The sequence below is a fragment of the Xiphophorus couchianus genome, chromosome 4 (assembly GCF_001444195.1).
Source record: "Xiphophorus couchianus chromosome 4, X_couchianus-1.0, whole genome shotgun sequence".
Classification (NCBI taxonomy): Eukaryota; Metazoa; Chordata; class Actinopteri; order Cyprinodontiformes; family Poeciliidae; genus Xiphophorus; species Xiphophorus couchianus.
Window position 1 is genome coordinate 23,846,249 of NC_040231.1, and position 12,984 is coordinate 23,859,232.

General features: G+C 39.7%; 1 protein-coding gene across 6 annotated transcripts in view; it reads left to right on the forward strand.

Moving 5' to 3' along the window:
• The window catches only part of cdkl5 (cyclin dependent kinase like 5), a 35,634-nt gene that overhangs the window by 17,952 nt on the left and 4,698 nt on the right, over window positions 1–12,984 (forward strand). Inside the window, exons 8-20 of one of the 6 annotated variants that reach the window (XM_028015056.1) lie at window positions 17–107; window positions 1,653–1,755; window positions 2,663–2,749; window positions 3,222–3,302; window positions 3,443–3,618; window positions 4,947–5,806; window positions 6,147–6,484; window positions 7,181–7,282; window positions 7,581–7,686; window positions 8,882–9,017; window positions 9,588–9,693; window positions 10,442–10,603; window positions 12,486–12,722. In XM_028015056.1, the coding sequence (XP_027870857.1) occupies window positions 17–107; window positions 1,653–1,755; window positions 2,663–2,749; window positions 3,222–3,302; window positions 3,443–3,618; window positions 4,947–5,806; window positions 6,147–6,484; window positions 7,181–7,282; window positions 7,581–7,686; window positions 8,882–9,017; window positions 9,588–9,693; window positions 10,442–10,603; window positions 12,486–12,722 (2,585 nt within the window). Of the gene's footprint in view, window positions 1–16; window positions 108–1,652; window positions 1,756–2,662; window positions 2,750–3,221; window positions 3,303–3,442; window positions 3,619–4,946; window positions 5,807–6,143; window positions 6,485–7,180; window positions 7,283–7,580; window positions 7,687–8,881; window positions 9,018–9,587; window positions 9,694–10,441; window positions 10,604–12,485; window positions 12,723–12,984 lie in introns of all 6 variants that reach the window. The other 5 variants (XM_028015057.1, XM_028015055.1, XM_028015058.1 and 2 more) reach the window with 5 other exon arrangements.

The window sequence follows — 12,984 nt, forward strand, 5'->3', positions numbered from 1 at the left end:
CCCTCCTCCGGCTCAGGGTTTGCTCGTAACCTGTCTGAAGGAACAGATGCCAACTACACCGAGTATGTGGCCACCAGGTGGTACCGCTCACCTGAGCTGCTGCTGGGGTAGGTCACTATGTGTGGGAGCTTGTTAATTTTGATGTTAAGTATGTAATTTCTTTTTTCTTTGGACTATACGGCACATGTGTCAAACTCAAGGCCCACAGGCCCAATCCTGCCTGCCGTAACTATTTATGAGGGTCTCTAGTGTGTAGGGTCACAAAATCAAATCTAATTAAATTTTATTTGTATAGCACCTTTCAGCAACAAGGCAGTTCAAAGTGCTTTACATCATAAAAACACCAAAATACAAAGTCATGGAACAGACAGTCCACAATTGAAACATTACGTTTTCTCAGGTGCCATCGTTACACATCGAATTGTTGTTTAATTTTTCATTGATTAGGTTTCAAAAGCAACTATCTATATATATATATGTAAATAGAAAAATCTAAATAAGAAGTGTACAGTAAGGGGCAGATTTACAATACTGTAATACTGTAATCATTAAAAATATTTCTTTACACTTTTTAAACAAGATGTGCAACTGCTTAGCACTCTAAATAAACGCTATTAGCCAAAATAAACACTTAAAAATACCTCTATGTGAGACATATCTATAAGTTTTTCATTTATGAAGTTTATTTACTGAAATAACTTACCATTTCCGTCATATTCTAATTAATCGAGGTGCATCTGTAGCTGTTCCTTCTGTTCTCAATCTCCCCAGTTGAGAACGAGTTACATTGTATTTCATAAGGAGTCATTTAGATAAATATGGTGGGTTTTTCATGGTTTTAAAAGAAACAGGGCTCAGTGAGTTCATGTCTACTTACAGATTCATGTAACACCAAGACCAAACTGTGCAGCTTTGTAAAGTCATGATGTGCTTAATTCCTAATGGATTTTAAAGGGCCAGCATGATATCCTAACGATATGGACGAATTGTAGAGCATCTCTTATGCTGGTTATTTATTAAATGTTAGGTTAGCCATGACTCTGCCATGTAATCAGATCAGTAGGGAAAGCAAGTAGTAAGCTATGCGCTACACTGGTAGGTACCACGAATCTTCAGTATTGTATTTTGAGATCAAACATCAGATTTATTTTTAATTCTATAATGCAGCACTTTTTCTCTTTTTTTTTTTTGGGTAATGTTTTTTGCTGCAACCAGTGTCCATCCTAGCTAGGAGACAGATGAACGTCATCTATCCGCACTGCTGTGGCTTGATTTAGTAAATGCCCTGGAACACTTACAGAGACGGTGTTTGAATGCCTCCCACTCAAATACTCTCTCCCTCCAACACCAGCGCTCCTTTGCTTCTCCGCTGCCAGAACTCTCACCATTTCTCACCAGATTCTCCACAGTGCAGAAATCTTCCCTATGAGCCATAAAATATACAATTTAATACCACTTATAAAAGATGCATTTCTCTTGCAATCATATCTTCTTAATTTTGTGGCTTATTTTTCGCCCTCATCACCCTCCATTGTTGTCATTATTGCCCTGGTATCTAATTAACAAGCTTCTTGTGTTCACTGAAATCTCTTCCTTGAATGATATTTCTGCATAAATGGTGTGATCATAGGTATTGTTTCCCCTTGTTGCAGGGCTCCCTATGGAAAGGCTGTGGACATGTGGTCGGTGGGGTGTATTCTGGGGGAGCTGAGTGACGGACAGCCTTTGTTTCCAGGGGAAAGCGAGATTGATCAGGTTGGTATAGCAGCAGTAGGTGCTAAATTTGAAAAGGAGGTGAATAAAGAATATTTTTTAAATGTGAAAACCTTTTATTTAAAGGTCCTACAACTTTTACTGTAACCAGTGGAAGCATTTTCTTTGAGGTTTTATTGTCTTTTCAAAGCAATTTTAAAATAAACTTTCTGTGACAAAGCTGGTGTTTTGGATCTACAAGAAGCTGAACGATCTGGATAGATTTCATCATCTTCTCCAATGTCAATAAGCTGAAATAAAGTATCAAGTCCTTTTGAAAAATAAAAATTACAGCAATCACTTTTACAGTGACAAAAAAAAAAAGAAAAGATCCTCAACTCTGCAGTTTCCTTTCAGCCTAGTCATTTTATTCCGATGTGGTTTTCAGACGCACTCATCCTTCCCATTTTAATGAACAACGTACTGTGATGCAAAGCAATAAACTCATTTGATAGACAGCCAAAGAGGTTGGTGAGAGTGGCAGAGCCAGCCCAAGGCATAAGGAAGCTGTGCAGTTACTTAAGACCCCCAAATTAACAGGCGGGCAACATGAGCCAAAAAATTATATACAACATCCTAGATTATTGTTAATGTGAAGTATATCTGAAATTATTTTTCACGTTGACAGTGCACATTTTTAAATATTAAGGGACATTCAGCACTGTAGTGTTCTGCTAGTTTAAAGACATAAGGAAATTCAGAATGGCTGATAAACTCTGTATAGGGTTAACTTACCATATGTACGACAAAAAACTGTTTTTATCTGGTCAGAGTTCTGACTTTAGGTGATTAGTTGGAAAATTCGACCTCTAAGAACAAAGAAAATGCACCATAAGTTTCTGCTGCAATGTTGTGCCAAGAATCGGATCAGCTCACTCTGCTTTCTTGATTTGCTGATGTTCACCTCCAGCTCTTCACCATCCAGAAAGTTCTGGGTCCTCTTCCTGCTGAACAGATGAAACTCTTTTACAACAACCCGCGATTTCATGGAATCAGGGTAGGAAACACAAACAGTCTTCTTCCCCTCCTTTTTTCCTTCCTTTCACGTTCTCTTCCTTCCTTCTTCTTCTTTCATTTTGTCCTCCCTCTCTCCGCTCTTCTCTCTTATCCTCGTCTCTCCTGCCCGCTCTTTCTATCCGTTTCATTTTTGTGGCAGTGTTCCCAGCACCATGACTGAGTGGATTGCTATGACTCATGAGATAGGTGGTTGGTGTTCAACTTAACAGCAAGAGAAAATGTCCCAGAAGGCTGAGAAAAGCTACGCGTTTGTGAATGTGTGTGCAAACTCAGTAGTTTGTTTAGTGTGATCCGTGTCATACGAACTGAGTTACTTTTTTCTTCTTTTTTTTTAAATGGGCAGGAACATTTACTTTGTTTTGTGAAGCGTAATATGAGTCTAAAGAAAACAAACAACAAAACCGTTACTGAGAATGAACGTTTCATCCAGGATTTTGTTTTTCCTGTGCCAGTTTCCCACAGTTACCCATCCTCAGACTTTGGAGAGACGGTACCAGGGAATTATGAGTGGTTTGATGTTGGATTTGATGAAGGTAAATTTACATGAAACATTCATGTCTTCCACTTGCACTTCTATTGAAAAACTTCTACAGTAAATGTGCTTTTCACTAGATTCAAAAGATTTTCGACTAATGGCTCCAAACAACCATTTTTGCTTCTGTTTTTCCATCAGAGCATGTTGCTGCTGAACCCTACCGAGCGTTTTCTAACCGAGCAGTGTTTGAACCATCCTGCTTTCCAGCCTTTCAGGCAGGCGGAGAGAGAAAAATCTTCTCCCGCTTCTCCAAACCCACCACGCTCGTCCAAGAGAAAAACACACCACCACGGAGAAAATACAGTCCCTACAAGGTAAGCGCTCTGTCATTTATATATAGTGACAAAACCCAACTTGTTACAAACTTTATGTTATCATGATCAATTTGAAATGTGATTGGAATTTGTTTATTTTGGTAAATAACTAGAGATAGAAAAAAAAGGCATTACTAAATTAAAGCTGTAACTCACTTACTACACAGGTGTTCTCAATTCAGGCTAGAAATGTCTACAATCACATTTTTATACATTTTACACCAGAGTAGGTCAGTTGCATTGCAATCCAGACATGTTACCATGGCAACACAACATAGGGAACAAAAGTTTGTGTTCAAAAAGATAAAAGGTTAAAATCGGATGACTAAAAGGGATTTAAACGTTGTTAGCGCCTACAAGGGCGTGACATTCAATGTCTTTGTTTATCTGAAAGATTTTGGACAGGATGAAAACGTTCAGCTTTTAGCATATTTTTCTGGGGTAAATACAGATAATGAATCTGCACTACAAGATTCTCATGATCATCCAGGGTTTGACAGGAAGCATTCTTCACAGGTCTGCACCACCTTAAGCCTTTGTCTCTTTATTTCACTATACAGCTAGTGAAAAGTGTTTGTCTTTTCTCAAACACTTTCCTAAGCAAGCAAGCATGAGCACATTCAGTGCAGCCATCAGCTGATATAGAGTTAAGATGGGGTACAGAGCAGGTATGAGCTGCTGAACGCTCTGTCCAAAAAGTTGTTGAAATCGGGGCAGCAGGTGGCATAATTGTACAGCAGGCATCAAATATACACTGAAAGAAGAAGTCAGTTGAACCAACCTAATTGAATTGCTTCAAATGGTAACAAGTAATTCAATTAGGTCTATCCAATCCAACTCATCAAGTTTATCAAAAGTGCACGCTTTTGAGTGTACACTACAAAGTCCACTCTAAAATGTGTACTCTCAAAAGTATACTCTCAAGAGAACAGACTTTTTGAGAGTATACTTTTGAGTGTACACTACAAAGTCTATTTGGGGTGTAGTTCATGTTATGGCCTTATTTACATTCGTCTCACTTAATTCTCAAAAGTGTATACTTTTGAGAGTTCACTCTAAATTGTATAAACTTAATGAATTGAGTTTTATGATCATAATATATTGAGTTGGTCAGATGTAGGATATGAAACTGGCACTGAACTCAGTTGTTTCAAGTAAAGTCAAAGTAAAAAGTTTCTTTAAGTTAAAGATGTGTAACTTTTAAGTTAATTTAACACAAAACGTAAGTTGTCATAATGAAAGCAAAAGAATTAAGTGAGATTCATCTATACAAGTCCATACGATGATCTAAGAAGTTACAAACTTCACGCGTCTCTCCGGCCCTGCAGGAGTCACACCAAGAGCTCAAGTCGTCGATCAACCAGTAAGGAATGTTCCAGCCTCCCTCGCCATGGAGACCTGCATCACCTCAGCAATGAGAGTTTCCTGAATGGCAACAAACCGGCTCCATCTAGTTTAAGTCCTACACTCCACCCGAAAGTCCAGTACATGTCCCAGACCCTAAATCGTTCAGCCTCGTCCAACAAAGATCTGGCTAACAACAACCTGCCACACCTTCTCAGTCCCAAAGAGGCAAAAAACAAGACAGAGTTTGATTTCAACTTGGGGCCCTCAACAAAGCTGTCAGATCAGGGACATGGGGCAAAGTACACGCACAGCAAACCAAGCTCGTCTCGCTCTCAGCAGCAGCAACAGCAGCAACAACAGCAACAGCAGCAGCAACAGCAGGCCAGCCGGCACACCTTTCTAGAAAATAAAACCAACACATTACAGTCTGGAGCAGAAAAACAACATGGCCGCCATGCCCACAGCATGGCAGACTCTGCACATGGATCCATGTCGTCCTCTTCTAAAAGTTCAGCTTCTTATCTAAGCCTGTCCAAGAGTCACGGGGCTCTTAGCGACGCCAAATCTGTGGGGAACCTAAGCGATGGTCGACTTCACCCAGACGACCCAAATGCAAATGCAACAGCCGTTGTAGGACCCAGTGCCCGTTTCTTCCCTGCCAGCTGTTTGGACCTCAACGCCCCGTCGGGTCTTCCAGGACCCCCCGGCAGTCCCTCGACTCGACACAGTGACCGATCAGGACACAGCCCCGCTTCCCGTAGCAGCGTAAATGTACGTATGGAGAGCAGCACGTTGGATTCCTCATCGAGACACAAGTCCAGACACAAATCGTTGGCTCCAGGTATGTTTAGATGAAAAAAAGAAATCTGCTTTCGTTCCCATGAAACGTTTGGATATTAGATCTTGAAATATTTCAGTCGGTACCATGACTACGGTATGTTTATATACTAACTCTTGTCCACAAAACAATTTGATAAAAATCCAAAATGTTTGCAGTATCAAGATGGTCATTAAAATATTCAGAAATCCAATGGATGAAATAAAACCAGTACTTTTTGCATCATCATATTGAATATTAGAAGATCAAATGAGGCAGTTGTTTCAAATATTTTATGAAAACCACTTTAGAAGCCGCAGTCGATGGCAATGCCAACGTAGTGCTCTGCTTTATTTCCCAGAAGACGCTGGTGCTCCAGAGCTCCTAGACCCAGGAGGACCGGCGATGCCCAACACTCACACCCTGCCTTCCCCCCACGAGTCTTATCACTACGGCCTTGGCTACACGTCCCCCTTTTCCTCCCAGCAACGGCCTCAGCGCCACTCCATGTACGTGAGACGGGAACGTCACCGACCACATGGGTCTGAGGGGGTCATGGCGGGCCTGCCGCCGCCTGGGCAGGTCATACCGACTCGGGCCAGCAGCCTCCAACTCCTCTCCCCACAGCTGCAACACCGTACCAACCTGACTGGACATTCAGTGAGCTCGTCGAGAGAGGACTGCACCGACGACATGACGAGGGTTAGTGACCAACAAGTTCTGGGTGATTTATGGCTAAAAATGAAAGAATTCACTCTGAGAAAATGCCACCAGAGGAAGTAAAATGATCTTGCATTGCAATAGCATAATGTAACTCTAAAATGTTTAGAAACATATAAATAATGTAGATTAATCATGTTTGTTTTTTTCAATTATTCTTTTAAAATTGTTCAGAAAATGAGTGATTTTATAACAAACACAATTATTTCTCCATGGACATTTGTTCTCCACCAAAAATAAGGTTACAAAACAAAATATTGGATTTTCAAAATGTTTTGGTGTGAGATTGTGCTGCTAAAGTAAAATATGACTATTAAAAGGTGTTTTGCACATATTTTAGTGTTGGCAAACATAAATCAATATTATCAATGAAGTCGGTCGCAATCGGCAGATGTGGCCGATGACTGAGAAAAATAATGAAAGCATGATTACATTTCTTTAAATGAAGTGACTCCTGCTTATTTGAAACACAGTACACAGGTGTTAAAAAAACACCTATAAGTGTTTTTGGGTTTTGAGAGCAAACAACATGTTTCTACGTGCGGGTGTGTGTGTGGGGGGGGTGCTGCACAAGCTGCTGTGTGTGTGTAGGGACTGTCACTGTCACATTGTCATTGCCTCTGCATCGCTCTGCTTCTCCAGTCTGCTTTGACCAGCAACTGTCCGTCTCCTCAACAGAGTGAACAGCCCCCTAAAGACATGAGCCACCCTTGTGCCCCCATCAAAGACTCTACGAGGGACAACTCCGCTGCTTTTCATACACAGCGCTCTAAAAATGAGGTCCGACCCTCTGATTCCGCCTTACCTCCAAATAGCTCTTCTCACTGTCAGGGTTCATAACCCCCCCCAACAGCTTCACTGCACGTTGTCGCTGTTTTAAATGTAACCTCACTGAAAAGCTCTTAGATTGTCCTGACTGTCTTGTGAGGTGTGCCAGGGAAAATGATACTGAATAACAGTCAATTAAGATTATCAAGAAGAAAGAAACTGAAGAAGTTTGTGTGTGTACGTGCGTGTGCTTTTTCTGCATGGTGTGTGTGTATGTGTGTGTGTGTGTGTGTGTGTGTGTGCTTCTTAGGTTGGTATGTATCATGACCCTCACGGTGAGGATGCAGGTTCCTCCAAGGAAAACCGGATGATCTTCACTGAGTCCATGCCTCGGAGAGTCGGCAGCTTCTACAGAGGTAAATCCTGTTGTTACACAAAATGTAGTGCAAGAAAAAAAAAAAACAACACACATTAAAATATGATTTACATCAATGACAAATAGGGTAAATAAGCACAAATTAGCAAAATTTGTTGTTGCTTTTCCAGCAACGGTGCACGGCTACTCTTTAGGAGGTTTTTTAGTAGTCAGACTCTTGTGACAGTGACAGTGAAATGACAGTATTAATTAGCCCTATAAGTGTTGAAAAATAATAATAAAAAAGACAATCTAAAAGTAAGTTCTGAATATGGAAAGGTTGCGTTGTAATACTTGAAGCCACATTTCTTTAGTCTTGGTCTTGTCTTGGCTTCAAATATGCTGGACTCAAGACCACAGCTGAAAAATGTCTTCTTTTTTTTTATATACAGCAATTTAGAGTGAAACCCCCGGCTGCAATCAAATGCAACCAACAAAATTTGGGGTTTTTTTCATTTGAACTTTACAATGCCGCAACCTGCGGCCCTATGTGCTGAGCATGAGAAGATGAGAGGAATGAGAAAACAGCAGGGAGAAATATTTTCCAGTGCAAATATATGGCAGATTTTCTATCTGCAGAAGGTGCAGTGAGTGAAATCCTCCCCCACAACTCACTCTGCCTGCAGATAATGGCAAGTCAGATCACGTTTAGCTGGACGTTTTCAGGTTGGTCTGTTTAGTTTGGATCCAGGGTATCGGTTAGCTTGCTAACAGGCTTCTATGGTCAGATCGTCTTCAAGTGTTATAGCAATAATCTTGACAGTTGTTTCTAATTGGCTGGGTCTTGGTCTTGGATTTGGCCTCTCTCTCCTACAATCTTGGTTTTTACCTCCGTCAAAGTCTTGGTCTTGGTTTGGGTCTGCTCTGATCTTGGTCTCAGATTGTGGTTTTGACTACAACACTTCAGAAAAATACTTCACAGATACATTCCATCCAATTCATTTTATGTACCTGGTTAATCATGTTCCGAGTTGTGTGCTGGTTTGTCTTCATATTTGTACTCATGCTGGATATATATTTATTAATTTTTTTTTGTTTTTTGCCATTTTAGTGGAACAGTTAAAGCGTTCCTCAAACAGTTTCCTACGTATTTTTGACTCTACAGATGAACCCTTCGCTGCAAACACAAACATGCCTCACTATAGTGTGGAAACACACGCTGTCAGTCAATTTCTTCCCTCCTTGTTTTTCTTTAGTCCCTTCCCCCAGACCGGATAACTCCTCTTCTTTCCACGAAGGTGTTGGTCAGGGAAGAGGGCCTGGTGTACCCGTTGTGGCCGGTGATCCAGGCGGCATGGCGAACCACTCCAAACGCCAGACGGCTTTTGATTGGTAGGAATTCATACGCTGGCAATGTCTTGTTGAAGCAAACATTACAGCCGATCTGCGCACGGACCCTGAGAGGCTAAATGTAACTTTTCATTCTTTTACCTGCACCACCAGCAAAAAATGTTGTTTGCGATCATCCTGGTAGTTATGTGGAAAAGAGCTGGCAACAGATGCAAAGCACTGATAAATGGAGATGTTTTTCTTCTCTTTCTGTCTACCATTATCATTACTTAAGATGTATTAGAGTTCTCATTGTTGCTTAGCTCTGTTGCTATTTAGTAGCTGAAAGAAAATGAATGAAAACATATCACAGTATACTTTTCTGCAACATGACATTCATTTGCACTTATTATGACAACAGTAGTACCAGAAAAAAGTTTTTTTTTTTCCATAGGCACAAAATACAGTATTTACATTTTTTAAATTATAGAGGCATCCTTCTAAATTCATTCTTCTTCTTTTCTTTTTGTGTTTTTTTATATATATATTTGTGCTATACCGAAGCAGCTAAATCTTTGTTGTGATTTATTCCTGAGTGTAATTACAGAAGCCTTTTCCACATGTGCTCTGCAGGACTGCTGCAGAAGCAATGGTCATGAATCCTCCAGAGCCCACCAAAGAGAAGCAAAAACAAGGCTTCTTCAAAGCCATTAAAAAGAAAAAGAAGAAGACACAAATAGTAAGATTTGCAATTCTGTCAATCATCACGTCATGCAAAAAAGACCATCGACATTTTTTTTTTTTTTTGTGGATTCTGTGTTGTTGTTTTTTAAGTATATTTAAGCTCTCAAAAACTGATCTCAGCCATCATCAATGTGTGCAATTCCTGTAAGAATGATGAGTGGCATTAATCACTGAGAGTCCCAAAGGGTAATTCTGATTTGATATGAAAATGGTATATTGTCTGCAATCATTTTTAATCATAATAATAATAATAATAGACTGCATAGGTTGAAAATCACTACAAGCACTCAGATAATCAGACGGTTCTAGTAAAACTCTGGCTCAGTAAAACACATTGTGGCGTTCAGCCGTGGGACAGAATTAGCTTGTTCTATTTTCTATTACCGTCTGTTTTCATGCGTTGTATACTATTTCTGTCATGTCCATACGTTTGTTTTTTAGATTTTTTAACATTTTCACCAACAATTTCTTATAGATGGATGGAAAATCAAAATGTTCTTTGCCAGCAAAAAGTAGGGATTAAAAACAACTTCCAAACAATAAAATGTTTTTTTTTTTCTATTGCTTTTATCTCTCTAATGAAACTTTTGTGTCAATATTACTTGTGTCTTTTAGTGACTAATCTTATGCTGCATTTGCAAGGATGATTGTGGATCAGCTGCTGTTTCTTTTACCATTTCTTCTGTATTTACTACCAGAAAATTGTGTTGAAAGTTTGTGGCTGTGCATCTTTTCCTCCACAGACGGACATGGAGGACGGAAGGAATCCGAGCATCAAGAAAAGCCTTTTCCCCCTTTTTAGCTCTAAGAATAGCTTAAAGCACAACTCAGCTGGAAAAATCCTACCTGTAGTTGCCTCGCCTATGGTACAGCATCAGCCTGCGGCACCCTACCCTGCCTCACCAGTAATCTAACTTCAACTCTACAGCTGCATGTTAACTGGCACGGCTCTCACGCCACAATGACAAGCTTTGAAATCTTCCTCAAAAGTTTCAAATTCCACATTGTGTTCTAGTTTGAGGGGATTTCAAATTATTTCTTTGCAAGCTTAAACCCGTAAGCGTTTCTTCTGGTGTGTGTGCATCCATTTGTCCTGCTAATATGAATGTTAAAATGCTGCAGTGCATTTTGCTTGTGAGGCTGGCACTTTAAAAATCATCGTATCATGGTGGTCTTTGACATTTTCAACAAGTTACATCTTTGGTCAGTCTTTGTAAATTTGTTAGATCTGGGTAGTTTCAATGTACTCTTGTAACTTTTTGTCAGACAACATACAATACAGGATGTTATGATATAATGCAATGTGGATTTGAAAAACACACATTTCAATCAATATATTGCAAAACATACTTTAAGTTTTGGAGTAACATGCAAAGAAATATTCCCACTCATTGACCTCTTTTGCATCCTGTTATGCGAGAGCCAGAAACTTCAATGGGTAGAGCAGATTCAAGATGTGAGGGAAATAATTTGTTTTTAATTTTTGATTCTCTTTTTTTAACCAAAAATGTGACGTGTAACCAGGTTTAGATTCACGTTTTGCAGTGTGGGTGGTGCGCTAGTCCTCCTCCTAAAGTTTAGCTTTAGTCTAATGTGACCAGAGCATCTTCCTAAACATGTCGCTGAGTCAACGACGTGGTTTGTGACAAACTTTATACGGGACTTTTCAGGTTCTTTTTTCCTGCCACTTGCCACATAGACCTGATTTGAAAAGTTTTTAAAGCTGTTGTCCTCTCAACCAACATGTCAGCTTAGTTGGACAATCAAGTTTAGCTTCTCTACAACTTCTTCCCAATTTATTCTTTGCTTTAATTGCACAAAGGTGGAGTCTGACGTCTGAAGACGATTTAATCTTATTTAGGGGTATCAGAGTAAATATTGCTGTTGGCAGTGACACTGACAGAAACGTGTTGTTGTCCGGAAGAAGATCCGTGTTTTTAAAAATTATTAGCATATTTTCATAGTGATTAAAGTTGAAATTTAAGAACTTAAATTTCTTAAATTTAAGTTAAGAAATTAACTTAAATTAACAGCTAATATAGACTGTATATAGATGTTAGTCTATATACATGCTAATTCTGTGATACATGTATCACAGAATTAGCATGAGTGCATTTCTTGATAGTTTCATTTTAGGGACATGCCATCCTGTAAACTACTTGTTCCAGTTGAAGCACAATAACCTTAAAATGGAAATATAATGTTACCTAAATGATGATGAAGTGGTTTCTGAACTCCAGTCCCTCATAGTGTGTCTTGAGACACATCAATGAGGCCTTTGGTTAGAATAATTATAATTTTGTTTTCAAGTTTGAACATTGCACAGAAGGTCTGTTTATGCAATAAGTGGGTCAAAAAGTTTTGACAAGTTTTCATTTGGAATTTGGAGAGAAAGTGCTTGTTTGGCAGCTCTGTGACTTGTCTGTTTTCTCAGATAATCTCCCACAACCCATACAAACTATCATCCAGAAAGGGCTTTACGTGTGTTTCCAGGGTTACCAACCCTCTGAAACTGTCCTTTTATTAGCTCACAAGACAATAAGTGGTTTCAAAGACTAGGAAGATGAGGCTTGTCAGCTTTCTTAAACCCTGGCAATGAATATGGAGTTATCACTGATCATCATCATCATCACCTGTTTGCTTTTTTTTTTTGTCAGCTACAAGGGTGCATGTTGAGCATCACCGGATTGTGGATGGCATCTCATTAAGTTCAATAATATTCCAGCAACACTGCAACAAAGTAAAAATATTGATTTTCAGCACTAATCTTCCTTCTTTGATTTTCAGGTTACTGGGAATGGACAGGAACACCTTTCCCTTCAGAGGAGCTCCAAGTCGTCCTCCCACCACAGCAGCCGACGGAAAAACCGCGAGCGATCCCGGGACAGAGACCACGACCGGGAACAGAGCAGGGACAGAGAGCGCGAGAGAGAAAACAAGAGGGAGAGAGAGAGGGAGAGGGGGAGGGAAAGAGAGAGAGTCACTGATTGGCCACCAGAAAAGCCAGTGGACTCCCACTCTCAGGTATGTGACTTTATCAAAAACAGTCTGTAACTCCATTTGCAATAAACATTTAATTGAGATTTACTTGGAAATGGAAGCATTTGATATGTTGAGTTGAAATTAGGAAATTGTTTAATTCTTTTTATTGTGCACTTATTTTGAATTTCTTCTCCCACGTGTGTCTTTAAAACTTAGAGATACCAAAAACCAGAGATGTTGTTTCATGCTAATGCTGAATCACAGCTAAGAACGCTATTTGGAAAAGGGTAGATTTTATAACAAA